General features: G+C 55.1%; 4 protein-coding genes across 5 annotated transcripts; 3 read left to right on the forward strand and 1 right to left on the reverse strand.

The window, feature by feature from the left end:
- Positions 1-3,707: 3,707 nt before the first annotated feature.
- On the forward strand, positions 3,708-8,570 carry KLK15 (kallikrein related peptidase 15). Its single transcript, XM_088830021.1, has 5 exons — positions 3,708-3,783; positions 6,790-6,946; positions 7,250-7,533; positions 7,659-7,795; positions 8,418-8,570. The coding sequence occupies exons 1-5, from the start codon at positions 3,738-3,740 to the stop codon at positions 8,568-8,570; spliced, it is 777 nt and encodes a 258-aa protein (XP_088686147.1). The 5' UTR covers positions 3,708-3,737.
- Positions 8,571-10,017: 1,447 nt separating this feature from the next.
- KLK1 (kallikrein 1) lies at positions 10,018-15,467 on the forward strand. Its single transcript, XM_055411502.2, has 5 exons — positions 10,018-10,235; positions 12,013-12,172; positions 13,890-14,176; positions 14,323-14,459; positions 15,028-15,467. The coding sequence occupies exons 1-5, from the start codon at positions 10,190-10,192 to the stop codon at positions 15,181-15,183; spliced, it is 786 nt and encodes a 261-aa protein (XP_055267477.2). The 5' UTR covers positions 10,018-10,189; the 3' UTR covers positions 15,184-15,467.
- A 391-nt stretch (positions 15,468-15,858) lies between these two features.
- LOC129546497 (uncharacterized) lies at positions 15,859-22,459 on the reverse strand. 2 transcript variants are annotated; one of them, XM_055411511.2, is made up of 5 exons: positions 22,320-22,459; positions 19,685-19,885; positions 16,757-16,903; positions 16,319-16,447; positions 15,859-16,162 (listed from the first exon to the last, which is right to left on the reverse strand). In XM_055411511.2, the coding sequence occupies exons 2-5, from the start codon at positions 19,803-19,805 to the stop codon at positions 15,993-15,995; spliced, it is 567 nt and encodes a 188-aa protein (XP_055267486.1). In that variant the 5' UTR covers positions 19,806-19,885; positions 22,320-22,459; the 3' UTR covers positions 15,859-15,992. The 2 variants fall into 2 exon arrangements, with proteins under 2 accessions (XP_055267486.1, XP_055267489.1); XM_055411514.2 differs by having other exon boundaries at positions 16,020-16,162; positions 16,380-16,447.
- LOC148774317 (uncharacterized) lies at positions 19,919-27,053 on the forward strand. Its single transcript, XM_088830020.1, has 5 exons — positions 19,919-22,570; positions 23,017-23,291; positions 23,811-23,957; positions 26,283-26,414; positions 26,764-27,053. The coding sequence occupies exons 1-5, from the start codon at positions 21,552-21,554 to the stop codon at positions 26,829-26,831; spliced, it is 1,641 nt and encodes a 546-aa protein (XP_088686146.1). The 5' UTR covers positions 19,919-21,551; the 3' UTR covers positions 26,832-27,053.
- The last annotated feature ends 915 nt before the right edge of the window (positions 27,054-27,968 follow it).

Consider the following 27,968-nt stretch of genomic DNA (forward strand, 5'->3'; position numbering starts at 1 on the left):
ACAAGGAGACAAAGTAGTTCTAGAGTAGATCCAGCCTGGGAAGTCAAACTACAGGGGGATTCCCAGAACATCTGAATATGACAGGGTTCTAGAATGCCTAGAGATGTGAACTCCTAGGCTATTTTACTCTCTTGGGTTTGAGCGCAGGAGGAGAAGGGGGCGACAGAGGATGAGATGGTTGGATGGCATCACTAACTCAATGCACATGAGTTTGAGCAAACTCCAGGAGATGGTGAAGGACAGGGAAGCCTGGCGTGCTGCAGTCCATGGGGTCAAAAGAGTCGGACACGACTTAGCAACGGAACAATGACAACAAGTCTTTCTAGTCTAGAATCAAGGTCTGATATTCTAGAGATTTTGAAGGTCTATAGTTCTAGAATGACTGAGACCTTAGGAGTCTGGAATAACTAAGAGTTTGTGGTTCTGGAATGTCTGAAAGACATCTGGGGGGCTTCAGTTCAGTCCAGTCGCTCAGTCGTGTCCGACTCTTTGCGACCCCGTGAATTGCAGCACGCCAGGCCTCCCTGTCCATCACCAACTCCTGGAGTTCACCCAAACTCATGTCCATCGAGTCGGTGATGCCATCCAGCCATCTCATTCTCTGTCGTCCCCTTCTCCTCCTGCCCCCAATCCCTCCCAGCATCAGGGTCTTTTCCAATGAGTCAACTCTTCGCATAAGGTGGCCAAAGTATTGAAGTTTCAGCCTCAGCATCAGCCCTTCCAATGAACACCCAGGACTGATCTCCCTTAGAATGGACTGGTTGGATCTCCTTGCAGTCCAAGGGACTCTCAAGAGTCTTCTCCAGCACCACAGTTCAAAAGCATCAATTCTTCGACAATCAGCTTTCTTCACAGTCCAACTCTCACATCCATACACCATCATCCTCCCATATTATCTGGGGGAAATCAAGGGCGAGGCATTGGCACTAACGTCCTTAACAGTCAGCCCCAGTCAGGCAGCCCCTTCCTATACACGTGATGGATTTCCAGAAGCATGGAGGAACCACGCTTATCACAGCTCCCATCTTTCACTGTGATCTGAGGTGAGTTCCTCCTTCTCCCTGTGCCTCCTCGTCAGTTAAACTAGCCATGATGGTCTCTAGACAATTTCCCAGGGCCCTCTACAGTCCTGAGACACGAAAACAAATCTAAGTTCCCAAAGTTTTCGGTTATCTTAGTGGTGATCTCCATTCTCCAGAAAACCAGAATCCAGATTTCAAGCCTCGGGGTGTGCAGTAAGGACCACAGGATCCAGAATAAAGACTCCAACTTCCCAGTCTCTGAAGTCATGCTCTAGAGTCAGGATTCTAGGAATCTCAGATTCATGGGAAGCGAGGCCCCTGTCTCTCAGTCCAGTTTTTAAATACACAACACATTTGAAACTCTAGACTTCACATTTCAGAGCTGATCCAGGTAACCTGAGTCTAGACCCACACTCTAGAAATCCAGGCCCCCAAAATTGAAAATCCAAAATTTATCATGCATATTCCAGGCCCCAGGACCTCGAGTCCTATATTCCAAACACCAAACTTCAGACTCTTAATCTGGACTCTAGTATTCAGAGTCACTAGATCTAGAATCTAACCCTGAGACCTGGCACTCAAAGGCCAGGGTCCAGGATGCAGATTCCAGACCCGAACTCCAGAAGTCAGACTCCCAAATCCACTCCTGACTATAGGTCATGAGTCTTGATTCTAGGCCCCCAAACTCAGAATTCAGAATTGAAGATCCAGAATCAAAGATCCAGAATCCAGAATTGGGAAGTTCAGACTCCAAGATCCAGAACTGGGTGTCTAGGTCCAGAATCCAAGATCCAAAACTGAATATCCAGATCCAGAATCCACTGTTCAGAATCCAGAATCAGAGATCCACGATCCAGAGCAGAGAGTTCAGAATCCAGAATCAGGGATCCAGAACTGGGGGGATCCCTGTCCAGCTCCAGAGTCCAAGATCCAGAACCCTAATCCAAGCACAGGAAGCTTGACTCTAGAATCCAGTTTCTACACTCCAGACCCCAAATTCCAGGTTACATGGTCCAGACTCCTGGCTCTGTATTTTGGTCTCCTCCAATTTTCTGCTCTTGCCCTACTGCTTCCTCCACCCCCACCCGCCAGACAAACCGCCCCTGGGAAGGAAATTCCTCCTCATAGACTCAGACAAAAACTTCAGCCTCATAAATGCTCATTAGGCCTTGTCCCGCACCCCACCAGCCACCTAGGCGTCCCCGCCTGTAAACTGACTCCCAGCCATTTCCCACCCCACCCTCTCCCCTCCCCCAGGACCCGGGTGGAGCTGGGAGCTTATAAATTCAGGCGTTGGGGTGCCAGCTCCCTTTCTTCGGCATCCAAGCTGCCCCAGATGCTGCTGGAGGATCTGGAGGGGGTGAGATCCTTGAGATGGGGGAGAGGGCCTGGAGTGAGGAGGGACACAGGTTTGCGCTGGTCTAAGGGAAACAGAAGATGCCTGGGTTCCCGGGAGCAGATATGGACTGCCTGGAGGGATTTTCGTGTCAAGGGCACCCAGGGAGGTCCATGTGTTCTTTACTGAGACACCAAGCTGGACCTGAACCAAGAAAATGTCCTGGAGATGTAAGAGGGAGCTGCCGTGGGGATGTGGGGGAGGGGAGGGACTGAATCAGAAGGACATCTTCGAAAGCATTTGTACCAGAGCCAGGAACCAAGGTCAGGAGTTATCACCTGTGCTGGTCAGCTCAGCACAATCTCCCCGAGGCCTCCCGTGTGCCAGGCCCCTGGCTGGGCAGTGCTGGGGACGCAGAGAGGCGCTGACCTTAGCATTCCTGGGGATGAAATCAGAGCAGGCACTCCAGGACCCAGAAGAGATACCTGTTCGATATCAGGGTCTCCCAGCTCAGCTGAGGGCTGAGCCTCAGCAGGCAAATATGAATTCGGAAGATGAAGGGAAGACGGACTTTAAGCCCCAAGCTTCCCCAGAACCTGGTGCAGTGCTGGGATTCCAGAGTCCAGTCAGGCTGGAACTGCCCTTAGGGAGTTCTGGGTCTGGAAGGGAAGGCAGATCCCGCTGACTCGGGGGAGTCAGAAGTGGACCTTGAAGGGAATGGCATACCTGGGAGGAGGAACAGCTTGAACAGAAGTGCAGAGGCATGACATTTCAAGAAGGGAAAAAATGGAAGAATTGATTGCCTCTAGGGCCAGGTCATGAGAGACCCAGCCAGGCTGGAAGGAGAGAAGACACTCAGATCCTCGCAAGTGAGGCTGGGGGGACTGGGACTTTATCCTAGGGGAGCTGGGGGTCTGCAAGGGCTGTGAGTGGAAAAGGGAGCTGGTCAACTCCAAGTGTAGGGGCATTCTGTGGGGGCCATGTGGGAGGACAGGCTGGTGGGGGGTGTGGGACTTGAGTAGAGGGACAGGCTGAGTGAGGAGGGCCCCAGAGGCCAGATAGCAGGCTGGTATAGGGTTTGGGGAAGGGGTGAATCTGGAGCCAGAGCCCCCGGGTCAGTGGATGGTGTTGGGATCTGCCAGGCCATGGGGATGCCGGGGAGTCTGACTCGGTGCCTGGAGGAACAGCAGACTCCTGCGAGATAGGGAACCCACGAGGAAGAGCAAGTTGGGGTGGGGTACAAGGATGGTGAGGAGTCTGAAGAAAAAGTGGGATGAGTTTGCGCCTGGAGGGGTCCAGGTGGGGGCAGGAGGGGCCAGCCTCACATCAGCTTACCCTCTCCCCTCCCCAGACTTCAGCAGAGCCCGGGTCCCTCCGTCATGATGTGGCTTCTCCTCACCTTCTCCTTCCTGCTGGCGTCTGCAGGTGAGGTGGGCCCAGGTCGGGTCCAAGGGGACCATCTGGGGATCCCTGCCCCCACCCCCACCTCAGCCACCTGCCAACCCCCCGGGGTCCCCACCCTACCCCAAGCGCTGCCGGGGGTCCAGCGCTGCTCCGGAGTCCCCGTGATGATGAACGTGGCCTTTGGAGGACCCAGAACTGAGTTCGAGTTCTGGGGCTGCCCCTTTCTTGCTGTGTGACCTTGAGGAAATTGCTTTGCCTTTCTGGTCCTCACACGCCTTCTCTAGAAGACGGCTTACCTATAACAATAATGGCGAGGTTTCCATAGTATGACGTAGGCAAAGCTTATGCATGCGTGCACGCTGAGTTGGGTCCAACTCTGCAACCCCATGGACTGCAGCCCACCAGGCTCCTCTATCCATGGGATTCTCCAGGAAAGAATACTGGAGGGGGTTGCCATGCCCTCCTCCAGGGGATCTTCCCAACCCAGGGATCGAACCAGCATCTTCCTGCATCTCCTGCATTGCAGATGGATTCTTTACTGCTGAGCCCCTGGGGAAGCCCCATGGGTGGGCTCTACTGCCCTCATTTGACAGGGGAGGGGGCTGTGACTCAGAGAGCGGTAGCCTCTAGGTCAAGGTGACCCCAGGTGACAAGAGAACTCCAGACCAGGTTCAGCCACCCCCTATGGAGAAATTAAGTGTAACCTGATGCCTCTACTCTGGACAAGCAGAAGGTGGACTGTAATTAACCTCTCCCCACATGACCCTCACTCCTGGGGGCCCCTCAGACCTCCCCCCAACCCCACTGCCAGCCTCCCCTCCAGCACTCTCCATGCTCCCGCCCCACCTGCCCGCTGCACCCGACTGGGGCCTCCACCCTCCTCCAGCTTCGACTGGCCAGGTGCAGCCTCAGTGCCCAGCTGTTCAGCCCGCACCCTCTGACCTTCTCTGTAGCACAACCCCACCCTTCCCGTGTTAAGCCCCTTGTGCACCACATCCGTGTTCTCCCCCTCCCCCGGCCTGGCTAGGGCCCTTTGCCCAGTTCCTGACCCTGGTGCCGGGTAGCGTGTGGTCATTTGGTATGGCTGTGTGAAGCCCGCCCCAGTGTGTGTGTCTGTGCGTCCAGGGAGCTGTCACCTTGAGGGGACACATCCACAGGGCCCGGTGGAGGGGGTCACGATCTTCACCCTTCCCTGTTCATGTACTTGTGCATAGTGCGGTGTGGGTGGGGGGAGTGTGTGTGTGCGTGAGGGTTACCCTACGTGCCTACATCCTGACCACGTGTGTGAACCTGGTCCCCAACTGTGAAACTCAGTTAGTGACCTTGAACACCAAGGCAGTGACCTGAAGGCTGATCGAGAGATGGATAAATGTGTCCTGCCCTGGCTGCCTGTGTCTCCAGCAATGTGTCTTTGACCTTGAATGCCACCTCTGTGTTGCACATCTCCCTGGGTCTGATTTAGTGGGTTCACATCTGAGCTCTGGCCCTCTGGGTTGGTTCTATAACTCTGAATCTCCACAAAGTGGCTTGGGAAGGAACCACAGTTTTGACCTTGACCATCTTTATGTAAATCTGCACACACGTCTGGCTTCCTTTGGCTAAATTTGTGTCAACAACGTGAACATCCACATGTGTGCCTCCATAAGTAAATCTGCGTGTCCTTTATTTAAGATAACGAATATTTATTAAGCAGTTACAATGTGCCAGGCATCATACACACCCTCTCTCTTTCTCTCTCTTGCTCTGTCTCCCACCTAATTCTTAGAACAACCCCATTATACAGATGAGGAAATAGAGGTACGGAGAAGTCAATTTGCTCAAAGTCTTACAAATTATATGTTTGAATACAGGAGTTTTTACTCTGTCACTTCAGATTTAACCACTACACTATAGACTCATGTTGGTGACGAGTCTTTGGGGACCTGAGTGTGGCTTGGTGTGTCTTCCTGTGTACCCTTATCAAGGACTTCACTTTGTTGTTCAGACCCCATGGGCAAGTGTACAAACCTGTGACCTTGTATATGCAGATTCACACAGACTTGATCTGAGCTTCTATGTCCAAATCTGTGTCCGTGAATGTGTGCAGATGCACACACGTACACACACATGCTCATGTCCTAACTATCCTTATTCACATACACACATGGAGTTCTGTGCTGTGATTCTTAAAGCTTCAACCCACGTACGTGCAAATGAATTGCAGCTTAAAGTGTTGGTAATATCGGTTCCTACGTTTAGAAGACTGACTGTGCCCCTGTGTTTGCCCATGACCTTGTGTGGCCACATCTGTGTCCTTGTACGATACTGCGTTTGGCTGAGACGTCCAGACTCTGGAGCCAAGACTTGTGTCACACATATTGAGAGGCCACATCTTTTTGATGTCTCTGACAGCTCAATCGGTGACCTTGAATGGCTGGTTCCAAGTGACCATCTGTCTGGACCCGAATCTATCATCCTTGTCTCCAGTTCCTCTCACAGACGGCTTCCTGCCCTCTTGTCCTTTCCTCGCTCCCAGACTCCTGTATCAGATGGGTGGGGGCTAAGGGCAGGGACACGGTTCTGGAGGGAACAAGCAGCAGTTGGAGACTTCCTTGGCTGTGCTTCCACTGCAGGGGCCCCTGGTTCAAGCTCTGGTGGGGAAACTAAGATCCCACATGCCATGTGGCATGGCCAAAAAAAAAAAAAAACTTTTTTTGTTTAAAGTAGCTGTTATAAAAGCTAGAGAGAAACTTGTGCTAAAATATCAGTAGCAGGGGCAAAAACAAAAAACATCAACGTCAGTGAATTTCCTTTGCGGTCCAGTGGTTACGATCCGGGGCTTCCACTACAGGGGCCATGGATTCGATCCCTGGTTGAGGAAGTTCTGCATGCCACTGGCGGAAACAACGAAGACAACACAGGGACATCTTAAGAAGCTGGGGGAAGGCAACTCCTGGAAAATGTGTGGCGAGGGCAGGGTGCAAGGAAGGTGTAGGGTGCAAGGGAAAGGGCCCCTTCCTCAGGGCTCTTCTCTCTCTCCTTTCCCAGTGGCCCAGGACGACAGTGACAAGCCGCGGAGGGGCGAGGAGTGTGTGCCTCACTCCCAGCCATGGCAGGTGGCCCTCTTCCAGCACGGACGCTTCAACTGCGGTGCTTCCCTCATCGCGCCGCAGTGGGTGCTGTCTGCAGCCCACTGCCAAACCCGGTATGAAGGCTTAGGGTCCTGAGGGGGCGTGGCGGGAGGGTGTAGGAATCTGAGAATCGCGGATTCTGAGGGAGGAAAAAAAAAAAAGCTGGAACCGCGGGACTGAGTTCCAGGTATGTGCATGACTTTGGCACCTTGGTCTCTGAGACGCAAGGGCTGGAACTATTGGCTCCAGGGCCTTGGGAAAAGGGTAACAGGATGTCCAGATTCCCAAAGGGTCTGGGGACCCCGAGTTCCCCGCCCTTTGGTATTTCTGTCCTCTCTTCACTCCGCTTGCTGGTAACCACTCGCCCGCCCGCACAGCTTCCTGAGAGTGCGCCTGGGCGAGCACAATCTGCGCAAGCGCGATGGCCCGGAGCAGCTGCGGACTGTTTCTCGCATCATCCCACACCCGCGATACGAAGCGCGGAACCACCGCCACGACTTGATGTTACTGCGTCTAACCCGACCCGTGCGTGTCACCGCCGAAGTGCGGCCGCTTCCGCTGCCCGCGCGCTGCCCCCAGGCCGGCGAGGCCTGCGTGGTGTCCGGCTGGGGCCTGGTGGCTAACAAGCAGCCTGGGGCCACAGGGAGCCCCGAGTCACAAGGTGCGTAGAAGGATGGAACTGGCTATCGGGCCTCCCTCGAGGACCTTATTCTCCAGGGCTCCCGGGCGGAGGGAACAAGGGCCTGAAATTTTACAGATTCGCTCCAACTCTACCGTCCTCTGCAGTGAGACTCCCGGATACGTTGCACTGTGCCAACATCAGCATTATCTCCACCGCGTCTTGTAACAAGGACTATCCAGGGCGCCTCATGGACACCATGGTGTGTGCGGGCGTGGAGGGCGGAGGCACCGACTCCTGTGAGGTCAGAGCTGACAGGGAGCCCCGGAAGGAAGGGAAAGGGCGGGGAAACAGGTTTTGGAGTTGGAACAGGGGGCCGGGTTTTGCTTGCTGTGGGCCAGGGAGGATGCTGAGGATGGGTCTGAGGAAGGGAGAATGACGGACGCATAGGATGGAGGTGACGTGGGAGATGGACTTAGAGAGGTGATGGGTTTGGGTTGTGTTTGCGGTGGATGATGTGGTTCGGGCTGGCCGTTGAGGATGGATATGAGTTTGGCTTGTTTTCAGATGGGAAATATATCGAGGTTGAATGGAGGGTGGAGATGAATTTTGTTTGGATGCAAAAGACGGGAAGATGGGACTGGGTTGTGTTGCAAGTGAGAATGGACGTGGGTTAGGTTAGATTTGAATGGGAAAGGTGGGGGGTTGGGTTGGGTTGCTGTGTGGGGGGTGCAGTTGGACATGGGTTGTATCAAGCTGTGTTGGGTTGAGGTTGGGTTTGATTGGTTTGGGTTAGACTGAGTCTTCGTGAGTTGAGCTGGGGCGGGTTTGCATGGGGGTGGAGCTGGATTGGGTTTTGTTTGAGATTCTGAATGGTGGTGAAGATGGGAATGGGTTCCCATGCAAGCTTCCCCTTCTTCCCACAGGGCGACTCTGGGGGACCTTTGGTCTGTGGGGGCGTCCTGCAGGGCATTGTGTCCTGGGGCGATGTCCCCTGCGACACGACCACCAAGCCCGGTGTCTACACCAAAGTCTGCAGCTACTTGGAGTGGATCAAGGAAACCATGAAGAGGAACTGACCATCTGGGCCTACAACCTGTGTCCCAGCAGCCCCATTCTGACCTGGAATGGAACTGGGCCATCCCCTCAAGACCCAGTCCAAGGCCCACAGGTTAGCCATGGACTTCCCTGTCTGAGACCAGAGCTGGTGCTCATGGTCACCTGTTTGATACCAAAATAACAGAAAACACTGATGCAAGCTTCTCTGTGGAAGTTTCTGAAACTTACTTCTGAGGGTGAAGGGAAAGAGGGACCAGAGACTGGGAGGGGAAACCAGAGCCACCAGACCCTGGTCCTTTCCACCCGCTGCCCTGACTTTTAGGCGAGAAGAAACGACATGAAGCAGGGCTCTCTCTGTTCATTCGGCACCTTTTGACCTTGAACCAAAGATCCCACCTCAGTCAGCCTGGCTTTTCCCATCTCATGTTGCTATCCTTAGGATTAAATGACGTGATTCATTGGGACTGATTTGAATAGTGCCTGGCACTGAGAAAAGACTCTGTATTTCTGGACCCCAGTGAAAGGACGCAGTACACACTAGATAGTCGAGAATGACTTTTCTTTTCTTCAAGATTGAGTTCTGGGCTTCCTGGTAGCCATGGCAAAAAGGCAGAGACTCTCCTTCCTGTAGGCAGGTTCCTGACATGCAGCAGAGGTTGGGCCCCTGTGAGCTGCTCTGAATCTAGTTCCTGACCCCAAAAATGTGATTTTCTCCCCAAGATCACCGAATGTTGAAGCACATGAACCTGCCTCCTGAGACCTAAATATTTTTTGGAGGGGAGGGTGGGTTGGAATTTGCAGAGAAGATCTCTTGACCCTGGAAGGCAGGTAGTCCAGGATCTCTGGAACTTTGGAGAACATGACTTTGAGCATCCAGACTTGGGAAACAAGGAGGAAGTGGATAATGGAACTTTCCCATTGTCTGGGGAGGACATTAGATTTTGAAATGCTGGGAAATTCACTCTGGAAACCATTGAAATGTCATATTTCTGCTCTGGAGATGCCAGGGTTTGGTGAGGGGTATTTAAGACTTTATTATGAAAGGAACAGTAGATTTAGGGACCTTGATTCCAAATCTGGGAATGCAAGAGTCAGGGCATTCTGAAAGCCCAGGCTTACATTTCAGGACATGCTGGAAGCTGAGAAATTGGCATCTTTGGTTCCAAGAGGTTCAGGGCAAAAGGAATCAGAACCCCACTGCTGGTATTTGAGGGTGCATTGGATCTTGGGGGTACATAGCCTTACGTGGGGTTAAGGTATCTGGGGCTTGGTAGCGGAAGTCAGTGGTTCCTCCACCATCCTGTTCCTGCTCCCACTCACCCCTCTCCCCCTCTGCTCACCTGCTCTGGCCCCACGAGCAAGCTCCAGGCCCTGTCCTGTCTGGCTTCTGGCCGCAGGAATGCTTCCAGCGTGATTGAGGGCCTGCAGAAGAACAGGTGCTCAGTGTCCCGTCCGTTCCACAGCCCTTGGGGTGGGAGAAGGTTGTCCAGCCCCCAGGAAGCAGGGGCAGGGCCTGAGCCAGCATCTGGGTGCCAGCAGGGCAGGGGTGGGGCCCTGGGGAGGGGGAGGAGGGCTTTAAAAGGTTCCTTCGGGGAGGCTCCCCAGCTCCAAGCTCACCGCCTGCCTGCCTCTGGACACCATGTGGTTCCCGGTTCTGTGCCTTGCCCTGTCCCTAGCAGGGACCGGTGAGACAGTGGGGAAGATGGGGGAGGGTGGGGTTGGGCTCTGATTCTCCGGCTGTCCCCCAATCCCTGCTCCATAACTCCTTCCCCTCCCACCCGGCACGTCAGCCTTCACCCCTCCAGCCCCGTCCAGCCCAGACCAGGATACCAGGCTCTTTCTTATCTCTCCCAGCCGCACCCTAAAATCCAGCCTGTCACTCCTCACTGTCGCCTTCCTCCCACTACGTCCTTCCCCCCTCCTGGGAAACAAGCAGGGCTTCCTCCTGTTCCCCACTCAGATCCCTGCCCCCATCCACTTTATGGGGTGGATCCCCGTCCATGTCTGTCTGTCTCTTCCAAGGAGCACCCCCAGCCCCATAGGACGCTGGGACCCCAAAAGCCCCTGCTGCTATCCCCAGTTCTCTATGGCCAGATGGTCTGGCCCTTGAATCCCCAAGTCTTACCACACCCTGGTGATTCTCCCCATCCAGCTGTCAGCTCTCAACTGGCTCCTCCAGTCCTGCCATTTGATGCCCCCTAAGCCCCTCAAGATCCCCGAATTCCAACTAGACACCGATGCTTCTTCGAAAACAGACTTTCTGGTCTGTGACCAGGTGGGCCTCCCATCTGGTGTGGGGGGTTTTGTAAGTGTCTCTTCCTCCCCTCTTTGTTCCAGAACCTCTATCCCACACCCCCAGCCTTCTTCTCCCCACCAGGAAAAATCTCCAGAACCCACAACCACATGTCCCTTTCCATGTGGAATTCCCATCCTCCCCCACGTGCCAGCTCTTCTCCAGCTGAACTCCTCCCACCCAGCTCTGGTTTTCTGGGACCCCCTGCCACCTCTTCAAGATCCCAACATATACCTTCTTAGCCCAGCTGTCCTGTCCTAAGATACCTCAACATCTGATTCTAAAACCTTCCCCATCAAGTGAGTTATGTGTCCCCACAGCCACTTGGCCCCTGGCATGCCTTCTCCTTAATTTCTATTCTGGCCCTGTTCCCAGGAGAACCCCAGGTCCTCAGACCATGAACCCCATCCTCACAAGAACCACCTCAATCCAGAATGACCATCATTCCACCTTCCCTCCTCCCAAGCTCCCTCCCAATCTGACCCCAACCCAGTTCCAGAGCCCTCACTCCTCTTGGTTTGCCATTCCTGGATTTCAGGACTCTGACCCTCACGGGACTCCTTTCCCAGCCTAATCCTTTCATTCACTCTTTGATCCAGAACCCCAGATTCTCCCAAATCCCCCAGCCCCAATCCAGGAGTCCCTAGATCCCCCCGATGCTTTTCTTGGGCCCTCTAACCTGAATCTGAAACTCTGTGTTCTTTCTAGAGCCCCAGACAGTCAGCCCCTGCCCTAACCATTTCATCAGCCTGAGAGCCCTTTCATCCTCCGAACCCTTCCTCCCACAGCCTCAGACCCAGGCTCCTGGGGCCTTTAATCCTCGGTTTCCCCTCCCAGAGCCCAGAGCCTCCCGTCCTCCAATCCAAGAAGCCCGGCCACCCGACCCCCACACCAGACGCCTGCTGCACATGCTGTCTTGTCATTCCTTCCCTAATCCCCGGGGTCAGCTCTGTGCTCTGCAGAGTCTCCACACCCAGGCTTGGCCGCCAGCACCACCCCAGGGATGGCCCCCAGATTTCCAGGCCCTTCGCACGGCCCCTGGCCCATGTCTTCAGACCCCCGCCCAGCTCTGGTCGGGCACCCCCACAGCCCTCCAATCCCGCAGCCGGGGACCTTCGCCCCACCGCGTTGCCCCCCTCCCCACCTGACCCGGCGCACCCCCTCCACAGGCGCTGTGCTCCCCATTCAGTCCCGGATCATCGGAGGCCAGGAGTGTGAGAAGCATTCCCAGCCCTGGCAGGTGGCTATATACCACTTCAGCACCTTCCAGTGCGGGGGCGTCCTGGTGGCCCCCCAGTGGGTGCTCACAGCCGCTCACTGCAAGAGCGAGTGAGTAGGGGCAGGGGGTCTGGAGGGGGGCCCCGTGCGCTGACATTACGCATCCAGCACTGAGTGTCCGGTGGGCTTCCCTGGTGGCTAAGATGGGAAAGAGTCTGCCCGCAATGCCGGAGACCTGGGTTCCATCCCTGGGTTGGGAAGATCCTCTGGAGAAGAGAATGGCAACCCGCTCCAGTATTCCTTCCTGGAGAATCCCATGGACAGAGGAGCCTGGTGGCCTACAGTCCTTGAGCTTGCAAAGAGTCAAACACGACCGAGTGACTAACACGCCCATGGCAGGCACTGTCCCCTCGGATAACCTCAGGGGAGGCTGGGGCCTCAGGCAGAGACAGGGGTGGGAGGGGGTTATGGTCCAGGGTCGCAAGGCGAGAGAGGCAGGGCTGGGGCTGGATGACCCCAGGGAAGCCTGCTCCACGGGCGCCTGGGCCTCTTCGTCCGTCCTCCTAGCTGTCCCTCTGTCCTGTCAGCCTCTCACTAGCTGGTTCTGTGTGTCTGTGACGGCGGTTCATGTCTGTCTCCCTCTCCTCTGTCTCCACATCTGCCGCTGTCTCTGTCCGTCTCAGGGTCTCTGCCAGCGGCTTTATCCCCTGTGCCTCCCCCTCCGTCTCTCTGCCCTGCCCCCACCTCTCTGGCTGTCTGCTTTTCTCCGTCTCTGACCCTCCGTCTCCCTTTCTCTCTCGGCTCCTCTTCCATCGCTCCTCAGCACGCCTCCTCCCCAGAGACGGAAGATACTGTCCCCATCCGTGTATACAGGGGTGGCTCTAAGGGGACACAGAGAAGGGCTGGTGTCAGCTGGAGCTGCGGAGGGGGGGCAGTGGAGGGAATGAGGAAGAAGAGGAGGGCAGGAGGGAGCTGGGGCAGGAAGGGGACGCCGGCCTTGGGCCGGGGGCCAGGCCACCTGACCGCTGGGGAACCGGCCCGGAGCCTCCGCGGCAGCTGAGCTGGTCCCAGGCCCCGCCCCGCCCCGCCCCGCCCTCCAGCCCCGCCCCTCGCCTCCAGCCCCGCCCCCTCGCCTCTCCCCTCCCGCCCCGCTCCGCCCCCTCGCCCCGCCCCGCCCCCTTGCCTCCCTTTCCTCAGTCAAACTCTCACCCGCGCGCCGCCTCTGCCTCCGTCCCTCCTTCTCTCTTCTTCCCTGCTCCCGTGGCCCCGTTTCCGCTCTCCGTGCTCCGTCCGTCTCCGCCCTCCCGTCCTCCTTTTTTGTCTGTTTCTCACGGTCTCCGTCTCTTCCTTATCTCCTGCGTGCTCTGTCCCGGTCTCTCCCCGCTCTTTCCCATCCCCTTTACTGTTCCAATCCTTTCACTCCGCTCCTTTGTCTCTGTGACATTGTCGCGTTCCCTTATTTTTGCACTCACTCTTCTCTGGGTTTTCTGTGACTCTATCTTTCCTGTCTCTCTCTCCTTCGCTCCCCCTTTCCTGTCTCTCTTTGGACCCCTGCTCCGTCTCCCTTGCTTGCTTCTCAGTCGTGTCCGACTCTTTGCGACCCCAGGGACAGTAGCCGCCAGGCTCCTCTGTCCGTGGAATTCTCCAGGCAATGCTAGAATGGGTGGCCATTCCCTTCTCCAGAGGATCTTCCCGACCTAGGGATCGAACCCGGGTCTCCCGCATTGCAGGCAGGTTCTTTTACCGTCTGAGCCACCAGGGAAGACCTTCCTCCCCGCTACCTGGGTCTCCCCCCACCCTCAAGGTCTCCATCCTCTCCTTCCCCCAGCAATTACCAGGTCTGGCTGGGTCGCCACAACCTCTTTGAGGACGAAGACACGGCCCAGTTCGCCGCTGTCAGTGAGGACTTCCCAAACCCGGGATTCAACCTGACCCTCCTGGAAAACCACACCTGCCAGCCAGGAGAGGACTACAGCCACGACCTCATGCTGCTCCGTCTGCAGGAGCCCGTCCGGCTCACAGAGGACGTGCAGGTCCTGGGTCTGCCCACCAAGGAACCCCAACTGGGGACCACCTGCTACGCCTCCGGCTGGGGCAGCGTCAAGCCAGATGAGTGTATGCCGGGGTCCAGACGGTGCACCGCGGAGCCGGGCACCGGGGTGTGCGGGAGGAGGGCGCTGGGGACCTGGCCTCCAGAGTCTGAGGGAGGAGGGCTGAGGGGGTGGAGTCTGGCCGCAGCCGCGTCTCTCCCTGGCCCGTAGTCTCTTACCCAGACGATCTCCAGTGTGTGGACCTCACCCTCCTGCCCAATGAGAAGTGTGCCACCGCCCACCCCCAGGAGGTGACAGAGTGCATGCTGTGTGCTGGACACCTGGAGGGCGGCAAGGACACCTGCGTGGTGAGCCAGCCTGTCCCCGTCCCACCCCGGGGCCTTGAAGTGCTGGGGGAGGGGGCTCAGATTCTGGGCTGGGGTTCAGAGCTAAGCAGGCATCCGTCTCCATGGCTTCGCAGCTGTAGCTAGCTGCCCCCTTTCCTTCCTGTATCCCCAACCTCCACACACACCAGAGTTCACGCCTTCCTCCCTCTCACACATATTTCCTGTCCAGTCAGAGAAAGCCTCGGGGAGAGGTGAGCTTGAGGGTGGGCGGGTCCTGTAGGGTCCTGCTCCTCCTTCGCACTGACCTGCCTGCCGGGACCATCTTGCTCCTGAATCCTGACCCCCTGGGCAGGCACTGGACCCTGAGACCCCCTCCGCATCGGTAGGACTCGAGCCATTGTCCCCTCTGTTGGAATCCGCGCTGATGTTCTTCAGGGAGTGGGCTCTGGAGACAACTATCTCTTTCTCCAGATACGGGGAGTTACTGCCTGGATCTGTGCACTCGCATCTAAGTGCTAGAGCTCACCAGGCAAAACCCTCAAGTCTTCGCTAACCTCTCTCACACTCTACCCTCCCCCTTGTGCCGTAGGGTGACTCAGGGGGCCCGCTGATCTGCGACGGTATGTTGCAAGGAATCACGTCATGGGGCCACATCCCGTGTGGCACTCCCAATAAGCCCTCCGTCTACACCAAAGTGATTTTGTATCTGGATTGGATCAATAAGACCATGACTGACAACCCCTGAATGCCCCCGCCCTGTCCCTCACCCCCAGTAAAATCGAACTTGCATCAAATTCGCATCAAGTCCTGGTGTCGTTCGGGCTTCCAGACGCTGGACACCTGGAAACTCGGGACCCATCCGGCCCAGACTAGAGCCTCCCCAGCCCTCCCGGAATCTTGGCGGGAGTTTTGCAGTTATGAGCAGCGGGGAAAGGAAGGGTCAGAGGCTGGTGTAGACAGAAAGGCTCAGACCCCAAAGAGCAAGGCAAGGACTCTGAGCCCCACTCTTCCTTGGAGGGAGAGCAGGAAACGGAGGCTCGGACTCTGAGAGAAGGAACCCCGTTTTATTGGTGGCTGGGAAAGCCAGGAACCTGAAGGAGGGTGGAAATGTAATTGCAAGCCACGCTCCCCGGGGGGTAGGGCCTGTTCCACCGAGGAGCGGGGCGACATCCAAGGCTGGGCAGTGTCATGTCGGTCCGCGGGGCCAGACTGGACGTTCTGGGGCGGTGTTGGCCCTCGGAGGGGTAGGAATGCCTATAGTGGAGTGAGGCTTCGGGCTACTGCCAGTGACACTGCTGGACACCCGGGGGCGGGGGCGGGGCCTCACCGGGGGCGGGGCCTCGCCACTCGGGCCTTGCGCCGAACACGAGGGGGCGGTGTCGGACATCCGGGTTGGGGCAGGGGGAGACACGCTGGGCGGGAAGGCCAAGGTGAAAGGGGTGGTCCGGCACCTGGCGGCGGTTACGTGTCCGTGTCCTGAGAAGCTCGGGTGCAGCTGGCTTCGAGAGGCTTGGACGGGGCTGGGCGGGGGAGGGGGAGGCGGGGGGCAGGCTCTTAAACGGACAGGTCCTCGGTGTGCCTGGAGCCTGCTTCCGACCACGGCGGTTCGGATATGGACTTCCGGGTGTTCTGCAGCGAGGCCCACCGGCGGTAGCTCACCCGCCTTTCCATGGAGGGCGTCCCTTTGCCCCACATGCCCATGTAGTTTAAGTAGCTCAGGATTCCTGGGGGCGGGAGTGGGGGTGCTAGATGGCCCCCTAGGCCCAGGCCCGTCCCTGTAGGCTGACCTCCCATGGGGTCCACCCCAATCTGCTCCGAGGCCCTGCCTGGTACGCTCGCCCGGGGCCCCAACCCCTGCCCTGCCGAGACCCCGCCCTCACCGGCCCACAGCATCAAGGCGCCGGCACCCCAGCTCAGGTAGGTGGTCACCAGGTAGGATACCTGTGGCCTCGGGTGGAGCATCTTGCAGTTGGCTATAAGGAGCGTCAGGCTGAGGAGAATCAGGAGCCCTGCACTGAGATGGGGCCAGAGATGGACACAAGGCTGGACAGGGACCCAGACAGAAACCTCCAGAAAGCGAAGTGAGCCAGAGACATCCTCTCCCTCCCTGCGTGACAAGCGTGCCCGCGCGCGCGCGGACACACACATACACAGCAGAAAGATACCAGGAGCAGGGAGACAGTGAGGGATATAGTAGTTAGAACGGAGAAACCTACAGCAAGGCGGGGGTGGGGGGGGCGGCACAGAGCTCGAGAGACATTCAAAGAGACCCAGCAGAACAGAAATTCTGGGACACACCTCCCCAGGGCGACACTTACCAGTGAAGGTGCTGAGGGTACTGAAGACAAGGTCGGTCTTGTTAAGACGGCGGAGCGCTGGCTGGAAGGAGAAGCCTATGGCCAGGAGGAGGACTAGAGACAGGACCATGGCCAGGATCATGAAGCCCATGCTCATGTGGATGAGAACTGGGGGGAAAGGAGGTAATGCCCCAGACACCCCTAGATACTCTCCAATGTCACCCTCCAAAGTCATCCCCAACAGACACCCCTAAGTTTAGCTACAGACATCCTCAATATCACCCCCAATGCCATCGCCAAAGTCACCGCCTAGAAACTCCAAGATGATTCCCACCCTCACAAAGTCAACCCCATGTACCCATAAACTCAACCCCAAATCATCCCCACTTTCTTTTAAAAAGTGTGAATCGCTATGTTGTACACCTGAAATTTATATAATGTTGTAAGTAAACTATACCTCAATTTTAAAACAAGTCATTCCTACTTGGACCCTCAAAGTTGTCCCAAATCACCCCCTTACCCCAGAGTCAACCCCAGTCACTCTCATAATCAACTCCACACATATCTCTAAGGTCACCCCACAGATGATCCCTGAGTCACCCCCACCCACATCCTCAAGTTCAGCCCACAGAATCATCTCGAGCATTTCTAGAATTATCCCCAGAGACACCCCCAAAGTTACTCTGCTCGTACTCCCAAAAGATTTCCCACAGCAGATCACATTTATACCCTCAATACCAATCCTACACTCCCAATAGCACCCTCAAAGTTACCCAGGACAACTCAGTCACTTTCATCATCTGTAAAGTCACCCTACTTCTCTCCCACTCATACCCCAAGGTTTCCTAATGACCCCATTCACACCCCTAGGCCTCCCTAGATATACCAAGGTCACCCCCAAAGCCCCTCACTTATTCTCCAAATAACCCCCCAGACGTCCCCCAGAGCACACACACAGATATACATACAAGAAAACTTCCAAATACTCTAAAATAAAAGTACCTAAAAGACATAATCGCACTCAGTTTGAAATTGATATTTATCCAGTTTTCACTTCAGTATGACAAGAGTTTCAGCCCCTTCTGAGAATTACATATCTTCCTTTTAGCCCTTTCCTACTTTACCTACTTTTGAACAGTGCAAGACTGTTTCATCCAAATGAGCTAAAACTCCATCTGCTTTGTTACTGGCAAACCGCATGTATATTACAAAATAGAAATAGTGCTCTCGGGATCCATCACACAATCCTGGTTGAGTGTTTTTCACAACATACTCTGCCCTGAAGTAGTCTTGTGATGCAGGCTGAGTCAATCACAGTGCCCCCGTGACTCAGGCGGTGGTGACTGGCTCAAACATGGGCACGTGGACCAAGGCCAACCAATCAAACTCTTCCCTGGGACTTTTTCTAACCGAAACTGTCAGGTACCAGCTCTTCTCTAATCAAGAGGATTATGAGCTTGGAGCTGCCTGAGACTTAGATTCAGCCTCATGGAATCCAGCCAACCACAGAATGACATCGTCCCAACCACAACAAAATGGTTCAGGGAGAAGTGAGAAATCTCAGGGTAGTAAATTTGGTCCCATTGGAGCTAATCCTGAGACGCTCATGTGGGGGACACAGAAGACAACTTACTCTCTTTTCTCCATGGTTGTGTACAGGAAAAACAAAATGGGACCCCAGAAGCTGCTGACAGCCCCACTGCCACTATACAGCACAGCTTGCCTGAGGGCCCAACACACAGGAAGCCTTCAAGGAGAGATGGCAGGAGACAGACACCTTTTGAACACCTGGATCCAGCAGTACCTGAACCCGAACAATTTATGCCTATGGACTTTTCTGTAATGTGAAACGAGCTTGAGTTTGAGAGGTATAAGAGAAAGAGAAGTCCCAAGTAAGTAAGATTAATACTACACAATGTTCTGAAAGTTTTATGAGCACTTCTTTGCGATCTGAAATGCATTGACTTGGGGCAGGGGTGGAAATCCTTACAATAATAAGAAACCTGGATGAAATACTTACTATAATATGTACCAGGTGCTATTCTAATTCTTTTGCGTGTTTTAACTTACATATTCCTCAAACAGCCCACAAATAGGTACCAATATCACAGGTATTATAGAAATGAGGAAGCCAAGCCACACAAGGGTAAAGAAATATGCTCAAGATCACTCAGCCACCAAGTAGCTCAGCTAGTGTTCAAACTCAGGTGCTCTGGCTCCAGGGTCTGGGCTGACTCTGTAGTAATGCGCAGAAGCACTGGAAAAGCAGAGACCTATAAGGAAGCTAAATGTGTCTGGGCTTCCCTGGTGGCTCAGCAGTAAAGAATCTGCCTGCCAAATGCAGGAGACACAGGTTCGATCCCTGGTCCAGGAAGACTTCCACATGCCTCAGGGCAACTGAGCCTGTGCACAACTACTGAGCCTGTGCTCTAGAGCCCAGGAGCTGCAACTGCTGAAGCCAACACGCCCTAGAGCCTGTGCTCCACGAGAGAAGCCACCACAGGGAGAAGCCCATGGGCCGCAACTAGAGAAAAGCCCGTCCAGCAATGAAGACCCAGCACAGCCAAAAACAAATTATTATTTTAAAAAATTCCTGAAGGAGCTAGAAGCCTCTTGTTTTCTTTTTAAAAAATAAAAAGAGTGGGAGAGAGAATGATGGTGTCTTTAGCCATCTAATCATGAAGCAGAGTGGGGCTTGGCCAAGTGTACCACTCTTCTTCCGAAGCACAGTGCCACTCCCCCATTGCCTCATAAGCCGCATACAACTCCAGGAAGCTCCCTCCCAAGGCCTTCAGGGAATTCCCAGAGAGCCCCTCAAGAATCCTAAAGATTTCCCTGGCAACCAAGAACACCCAAAGAGGTTCCCCTGGAGGTTCTCTCCCTCGATCATCTCTAAAGGCCAGCACCCCCCCACAGAGCGCCCCAAAGCCTGCCCCACCACCCACTGACCCGTGACTTGGCGCAGGTCGGCACACGTGTGCTTCTTGCAGTTGGTCCAGAAGCCCACGTAGCCGGTGTAGGAGCCGTACAGGTAGGCCATTCGCCCGTCCAACACGCTGAGCAGCATCATGGTTGCCAGGATGATGAAGACGAGACACCAGGCTCGCAGGACGAACTTGCGGTCCTCCTCCCATGAAGAGATCGGTTCCACTGGGGAAGAGCAGAGTCCCAGGGCCTGGCTCAGCCTGCATCACTCTGTTACATCCTACTTTCCACCTTTGAACACAACCACATCCCCCACCACCCGCCACCCTCACCTTGCCTGTAACCCTGTACTCAATTCCCTTTCACCCACAGCCATCTTCCCATCCCTACCCAAACCCCAATCCGAGCTGCATCCCCATCTCTGTTTCCTGTCCCATCCCAGCACCATCCACAACCCCACGCCATCTCCAGGATGCTCCCTGTCCTAAACCCGAAACACAACCCCATTCCCGTCTCTGACCCTGACGGCGCAAGTCACCTCCCACCTACAACCCATCCGAAGCCCAAACCTACTTGTTTTGTCTCCAACCTCATCTTCTGTTCCCTCTTTCCCCAAATCTCAGCTTGATCTCTGCTCCCAACATCCTCCCCTTATCCTCATCCCTGTCACAGATCCCAACCCATGACACGGACAACTGTGACACGGGCTCCAAAGGGTGCTCACGAGGCCAAGACCCATGATGTCAAAAGAGTGACCACCAGGGTTTCCCTCTGGTCCAGTGGTGAAGAATCTGCCTTGCGATGCAGGGGACACCCGTTCGATCCGTGATCCGGGAAGATCCCACATGCCTCGGAGCAGCTAAGCCCGTGCACGGCAACCACTGGTCCTGTGCTCTCGAGCCAGGAGCCGCAACTGTATAGTCCCTGGGCTGCAGTTACCGAAGCCTGTGCCTCAAGAGCCCGCGCTCCACAGCAAGAGACGCCACTGCATGAGAAGCCTGCACACTGCAACCAGAGAGCACCCCCACTTTCCGTAACTAGAGAAAGCCCTCGTGCAGCAGTGAAGACCCGGCAGGGGCAAAAATAAAGAGTGAACGTGGGTGGTGCACCCAACAGTCGCCAAGGGCTACAGGAAGAGACCCGGTCTTTGCAAGATTCAGGGAAAGGTTAGGAGACCCAGAGGCAGAGAAGTAAGGAGCGCAAGAAGACACGCAGAACCTGAGAACAAAGGGATGAAATGGGTTTGCAGGAGGCCCTGGCAGAGGGGGCAAGGGTGGGAAGAGGCGGGGGAGGAATTAGAGATTCAGATCTCAGGCCCTCCAGAAACTGCAAGAATTGATCTCAGATGTGGCCCGTGAGCCAGCGCTGCCGCTGCCGTGTCTAGCCCCAACCCCACCCTGGCCCCTCTCTGATCCTGCTCTGCCTTCACCCTGACCATTCCCGACCCTCTACCCCTAACCCTGCCCTGCCCTAACACCTCTCTGACCCAGCAGTGACCCCTTTCTTGACCCAATCCTGACCCCACCCAGACTCTCCACTGAGCCCACCCTGACCCAGCCCGAGCCCCCATGTCTCTCACATGCAGCTAGAGTAGAACATGAGTCCATGGCCAACGTCCCAACCTCCTGGAATCCCTCCAACTGTCATGGAACCTCCCCCCAGCCCCAGCGCCAGGCCAGACTAAAGCTCCGAGGCCTGCCTGTGGACAGCGAGAGAGACCACAACCAACAAGAGAGGGGACAGAGAGATTCAGACTCTGACGGACGGAGTCAGAGGCCCAGGAGAGACCAATGGGCTTCCAGGAGGACACAGTGATGGTTGGCAAAGGGGGATGAGGCAGTTGGCAGGGTGGTGAGTGCATCCGGGGACTGGCCTTGTCCCACATCTCCACATGGCCCAGAGGTCCCACTCTAGTCAACAGAGCACTCAGCCGGATTCCCTCCCAGCTGCTCCCAGCAACTCCCAAGGTGAGACCCAAAACCTTCTGTCCAGCACCTTCAGGTCCCGGGTCAATAACCAAGATTCTCAGTCCTCCCCTCAGACTCGCCGGGTCAGTATCCAAGAGCCCCTGCCCATCATCCACAACCGCCGGGTCAGTATCCAAGACTCTCAGCCCGGCACCCCGACTCGCCGGGTCAGTATCCAAGAGCCCCTGCCTACTGTCCACAGTCGCCGGGTCAGTATCCAAGACTCTCAGCCCAGCACCCCGACTCGCCGGGTCAGTATCCAAGAGCCCCTGCCTACTGTCCACAGTCGCCGGGTCAGTATCCAAGACTCTCAGCCTGGCACCCCGACTCGCCGGGTCAGTATCCAAGAGCCCCTGCCTACTGTCCACAGTCGCCGGGTCAGTATCCAAGACTCTCAGCCCAGCACCCCAACTCGCCGGGTCAGTATCCAAGAGCCCCTACCTATTGTCCACAGTCGCCGGGTCAGTATCCAAGACCGTCTATCCATCAACAGTCAGCGACTCAGTATTGAGGACACGACACCCGTCATTGGGTCTCACCGGGCCAGCATCCAAGACCCACCATCCGTCACCTACAGCCGCCAGTTCCACACCCGAGACGCTCCCTCAGTTTTCCAAAGTCGCCTCTTCAGCAACCAAAACCCCCTGCTAACTACTCGCACCCCTCCAACCAACATAAAATCAGTGACCTACCACAGCCAACTTGGTGTCCAGGATCCCAAGTTAAGTCTTCAAAGCTCCGCGTCACCAGTCCGGGCCAGAGTCGACGTCCCCCTCTCAATTACTCACAGTCCCGAGGCCAGTATCAAAAGCGTTGAGTCGATTGTCTGGACCTCCCAGGAGACCATCAGAGACTCTTTGAGCAGCTCTGAAATCAGCCAGTCCATCCTGGAAAACGACGTTCAGAACTTACCATCGGCCTCCTTCGAGAGCACTGCTGGCAGGTGAGAGGCAGGGGTGCGGGGAGTGGGGCGGGTTTGGGGTCCAGAGTTCCAGGAGGTGGGGTATCAGGCAAAAGTCAGGGACCAGGGAGGCACGGTCAGTGTATGAGGTAGAGGTTGGACTTAGGGGTGGCAGGGATGAAAGCTGGCCCTGGGTGGGGCACGGCATAGAGCCCAGACCCGTGATTCCGTCCAGCTATTGGAAGGGGCGGTGGCAGCTCCTGGAAGCTAGGATCTGGAGGCCAGGGAGTCTCGAGGCTGTTCCCGGGTGAGCAGTTCCTACAGGGGGCACCTGGGGGATACAGGGTATGGAGAATGGACACAGAGAAGAGAGAGTCTGAACGTCAGATTGCCCGGGATTCTGACACTTGGACCTGGAAGCGGGGGTGGTCGGCTGGGCTGGCCGGCTGCACCCTATGCTGACCCTGGTGGTGCGCCGCCCACTGCAGGTATCTGGGCAAGTGTAGGCTCAGCCATTCTCAGCTGCCCATGGGCTGGTGGCTGTTGCACGAGGCCAAGAGGATCAGCCGCCAGCTGAACCTACTGCTGAGCCTGGCCAGCATAGTCATCATCGGTCTCATCTCTCTGGGCCAGCCCTGGATCCACTTCCAGGTGCCCCTGGCACCCCTGGGGGACCCTGGCTTCCGGACCATCCCCATCAACACCATCTTCTTCGTCCGCTGCTCGGATATGTCCTGCCTGCACGAGTATGACCAGAATGCTTGTAAGGCCTGCCCTACGCTCACTTTTCCTGGGGCTCCTCTTTCCTCTTTGTTTCAGGGACACCCCCCGCCTTCCTGCCCGCCCTGGGTGGGTCCTCCCTTTTCCCAGGAGGGGCCTCACTGCCTCAGAACCATCCTCACTGTCCTTTGCTCGCTCTCACCTACATTATACCCATCCTCACCATTCTCACAACCTTAACATCTCACGCACTATCCCTGAGGAACCTGTCCACATTGCGTCAAGTTGGTTCCTCAGTGCCCACCCCGCTCATCACTGCCCCAGAACCTATCCTTACTGACCTGGAGGTGCATGCCTCAATGCCAAAGGCATCTATCTGCCTCAGTCTCCCTTCTCTGGAGCCCAGTTTCAATTTTCTTCCAATGCCGTTGGGGGGGTGGGGACAAAGAATTCTCAAGGGAGAGGGCTTAACAATGGCCCTAGGCTCCCGGGAGACCTTCTCCCCGCCATGGTCGGGGCCTGAGGGCCTGTCCCAGTGTTCCTGCTTCTCTTCCTCCTCCAGACTTGCTGGACTTTGCCTGGGCCTTCCTCCTGGTCGCCAGCGTTACCAACTTCATCCTCTGCATCATTCTAATAAACATCATCTTCTCCACCAGCTCCAACGTGCCCTTGCTGGACTTCTCCAATGTCATCATCACCGCCCTCACAGGCACGGCGCTGAGACCCTCCCCTGAGGAGCCAAGTCAGGAGCGCCCAGTACCCGTCCTGATACCCCAGCCCCTCCCCACCGCGCTCCAGAGTCCCACCCCCATCCTCGCCCTTCACCCCCCACCCCAAGCCTGTCTCCCTCCACATCTCCACCCCATCCCAGGACAGGTCAGTTTCCAACCCAACTTCTCCAGCCCCGACACCAGCCTCCACGTCACCTTCCGCCTCCACCACCATCACACCTCCGATTCATTCATATTCCCGTGTGTGATGTCTGTTCCCATCCCCACGCCCACTCCGACATTACCTTCTTTCCAGCCTCCAAACTATCCCTGTTACCATCTCCGACCCCTTTACAAACCTCGACACCAAAGCTCCATGCCTAACCCTCCTCAAGACTCATGCCAAATTCAACCCACCCCTGTCGTCTATGAGTCTCAACCGCCAACTCAAGCTCCATCCATCTCTGATCCGTCTTCTTCATCCCCAACCTCGACCACCACCACACCCTGGTCGCCTGTGACTCTCGCTCAGACTCAACCCGATGCATCCCCGACCCCATCTCACCCGTCTCCAATCCATCCCCATTCCCAACCCCAGCTCCACCTCCTGCCCCCAAACCTCAGAGTCCATCCCCCAAATGCCCCCTGCCCCAACACTCAACCCTATGTTCAGTTTCAACTCCATCCAGATCCTGTCTCACCACCACCACCACCACCAGCTCTGTGATTTTTGTGCAAGCTAGGTCGCGTTTCTGAGCCAGTTTTCTCATCTGCAGGAGGGGGGTAAAATTCCCTACCACGTGGAGACACAGGGAGGACTGAATTAGAAAACGTCAGTACATGATGGCAACTGTTTAGCTTTGCACACAGCCTCACCATGACAGTCCTCTCACTCTTTTCCAAATAACTCAAAATCGATATTCTGATTAGAATAGTTTAGTTTTCCATTTGCGTGCCAAATTTGCGCTTTTTTTGAAAAGCGATGGGGGGATGGAGAGGGGATGGGGGAGGGGCTCTTTAATTTGGAAAGAAGGATATTGTGTTCCTGTCTCCTGTAATAATTGATGACAACAGTCTGTTGCATCAAAAGAACATTTTTGGAGAGTGATAGTAAGGCTAACAAGAGAGAACACCCAGCTTCCTGTTTTCTTGTCAGTAAATGGTATTTTATCCAGTTTGTCCAGTAACTCTTCCTGATTGTTTAAGGGACAAAGTGGAGAAAACATCTCTGCTTTATGTCATCTAAAATAGGACATTTCTCTGTTAGAAAATCACATCTGGGACTTCCCCAGCTGTCCAGTGGTTAAGACTCCATGCTTTCAGCGCAGGAAGAATGGGTTCTGATCCCTCACTGGGGAACTGAGATCCCGTATGCCACTGGATGCAGCCAGAAAAAAAAAATTATTTTTACCCATTCCTCCTTTTAATTAGATGGAAAGCACTTATCTCCTATATTATTTTTCAAAACCATAAAAATTACCCTGTTCTCCACTACAGGAGGGGAGGAAAAGAGTCTTCCTTTTCACAAATTGTCTTTTTTTTTTTAAGATTTATTTATTTTTGGCCTTGGCGGGTCTCTGCTGCGGCACATGGGCTTTCTCTGGCTGCAGTGAGTGGGCGCTACTCTTCATTGATTGCACGGGCTTCTCCTTGCTGTGGCTTCTTAGCACGGGCTCTAGGGCGAGGAGTCTTCAGTAATTGAGACACACGGGCTTAGTTGCCCCACAGCGTGTGGGATCTTCCTGGAGCAGGGATCGAACCCATGACCCCTGGATTGGCAGGCGAATTCTTAACCACTGGGCCACCAGGGGAAGTTCAAAAATTATCTCTAAATTCATGTCATTTCAAAATAAAATTAAAATATCTAGAATGACTAAGTTTCTTGTCCACTGCTTCAGAAGCCTAAAATTAAACCCCCAGTTGAGCAACGATAATCTCAGTTTTTGAGAACCCACTGTGTGCCAATCTCAATAACTTCTCATGACAGCCCAAGGAGATGGGTCCTAGGACTACTCCCATTTTACAGATGAGGAAAATGAGGCTCAGAGAAATAGGAGTGGCTGCCCTGAGGTGGGGGATACAGAAGCAGGACAAGTGCTCCAGTCTGCTAACTCCAAAGCCTGTGGTTTTAGACGTCATCATTGCCCAGCTAAAGAGCCAAGCCTTGCCCTTACCCACGTCCTCCACCATGATACTGTCAGGAGCCTGTCTTCCTGCCTGTGAGCAGAGGCTCATGAAGGAGCAAGACCCTGGCAGCCACGCAGCTCTGGGCAGGGGTCCTGACAGACGTGACGCCTGGCCTTCTAACACCTGTACTCATGCAGGTACCAGCATGATCCTGGGTATCCTGTTCTACCTGATGCAGGCCCGGGAATACCTGCAGGAAGGCATGACCTACAAACTGGGGTGCAGCTTCTACCTGGCATGGACCGGAGTCTTCTGCTTTGTGATGATTGGTCGGGGACAGGACAGGGTTGGGGTTCAGGGCTTGGGCATGGGTTCCAGGATGCAGATGGGGACCGGGATGGGACAGATTTGGGATGGGGGTGAGCTTGTGGACAAGGAGGACTGGACTGAGGAGGGAGATGGGGTTGGGGGTGGGCACAGGGCTGGATGTAGGGGCAGGGTTGGGGTTTGGATTTGGGAAGGGGTTGGGGACTGCGCAGGGGCATGGGGCCGAGTGTGGGCTTAGACATGAGTCTGGGCACGTGGTGGGGAGCGTAGCTGGGCTTGGAGAAGCGACTGGCATCAGGCCTGGACTGGTGAACTCTGCGCCTCACCCTCTCTGCTCTCTTCCTTCCCCAGGTTTCTTTTCCTATTTGAACTACATAAATTTCTGGTCCGTCCTGGCGAGCCAGGCCATCTGGACTTAAGAAGTGGGAACGTCCCCACCCTCGAGTCTGCTCCCGCGGCTCCCTGTCAAGCAACCTGCCAGCTCTGCTCTCTAGCCCCCAACCCCCCACCAAGAGTCTTGTCCGTTTTTCAGTCCCCTCTGAAATCCCTCCAACTCAGATTAATGATGTGTATTTTCAAATAATTTGTATTTCTCACCCAAAACATTCGTTTAGTTCAGTACTTTGTAAGCAGTCCCTGGAAAAGACACGCCTCCTTGGGGCCCTCTAGGGGAGAGGGATGGGTGGGGAAGGGACTTGGGGGAAAGAGACGGGAGAGGTTCCTGGTATACAGATGGTGCTCAAGCAATGTCTGTTGAACAGCTGACTCTCTCCAGGCTCTTTGGGCCTCATTCTGCACACTTGTGACCCCCTAACAATTTGCTCTTCCTGGCACCCACATTTCACCTCTTGCCCTTACCCCTTACAGCTCCTGCCATCACCTCTTACTTCTCTCCACACAAGTCTATTCCTTTAACTTAAAAAAAAATGTTTTACAGTATCCCATTCCTTCCCTATTTATTTATTTTAAAGGCTGTTACATGTAGCCAGGTTTGGGAGATAAAGACAGTACAGTTGTTCCTCGGTATCCGCAGGGAATTGGTTCCAAGACTCCCTTGGATACCAAACTCTGGGGATTCTCAAGTCCCTTATATAAAATTGCAGAGTCGATTTCCCTGGTGGCCCCAAGGTCAAGAATCCTCCTGCCCATGCAGGGGACATGGGTTCAATCCCAGGTCCAGGAAGTTTCCATGTGCCATGGGGCAACCAAGCCCGTGTACCACAATTACTGAGCCCACACTCTAGAGCCCGAGAGTCATAATTACTGAGTCCGCGCTCTAGAGCCAGTGCTCCACAAGAGAAGCCACCACAAGAAGCCCCCATATCACAACTAGAGAGCAGCCCCTGCTCACTGCATCTAGAGAAAGCCCACGCGCAGCAATGAAGACCCAGCACAGCAACAGATTTCAAAGTTGTAGGGTATTTGCATATAAACTATGCACATCCTCTTGTACACTTTAAATCATCTGTAGATTTACCTATAAAATGTAATATAACAGGAACACTATGTAAACAGTTGCTGAGGCACACGCCAAATTCAAGTTCTGTTTTTTGGAA

Source organism: Moschus berezovskii, chromosome 22, assembly GCF_049115385.1.
Source record: "Moschus berezovskii isolate FMDL1 chromosome 22, NW_MosBer_1.0, whole genome shotgun sequence".
Classification (NCBI taxonomy): domain Eukaryota; kingdom Metazoa; phylum Chordata; class Mammalia; order Artiodactyla; family Moschidae; genus Moschus; species Moschus berezovskii.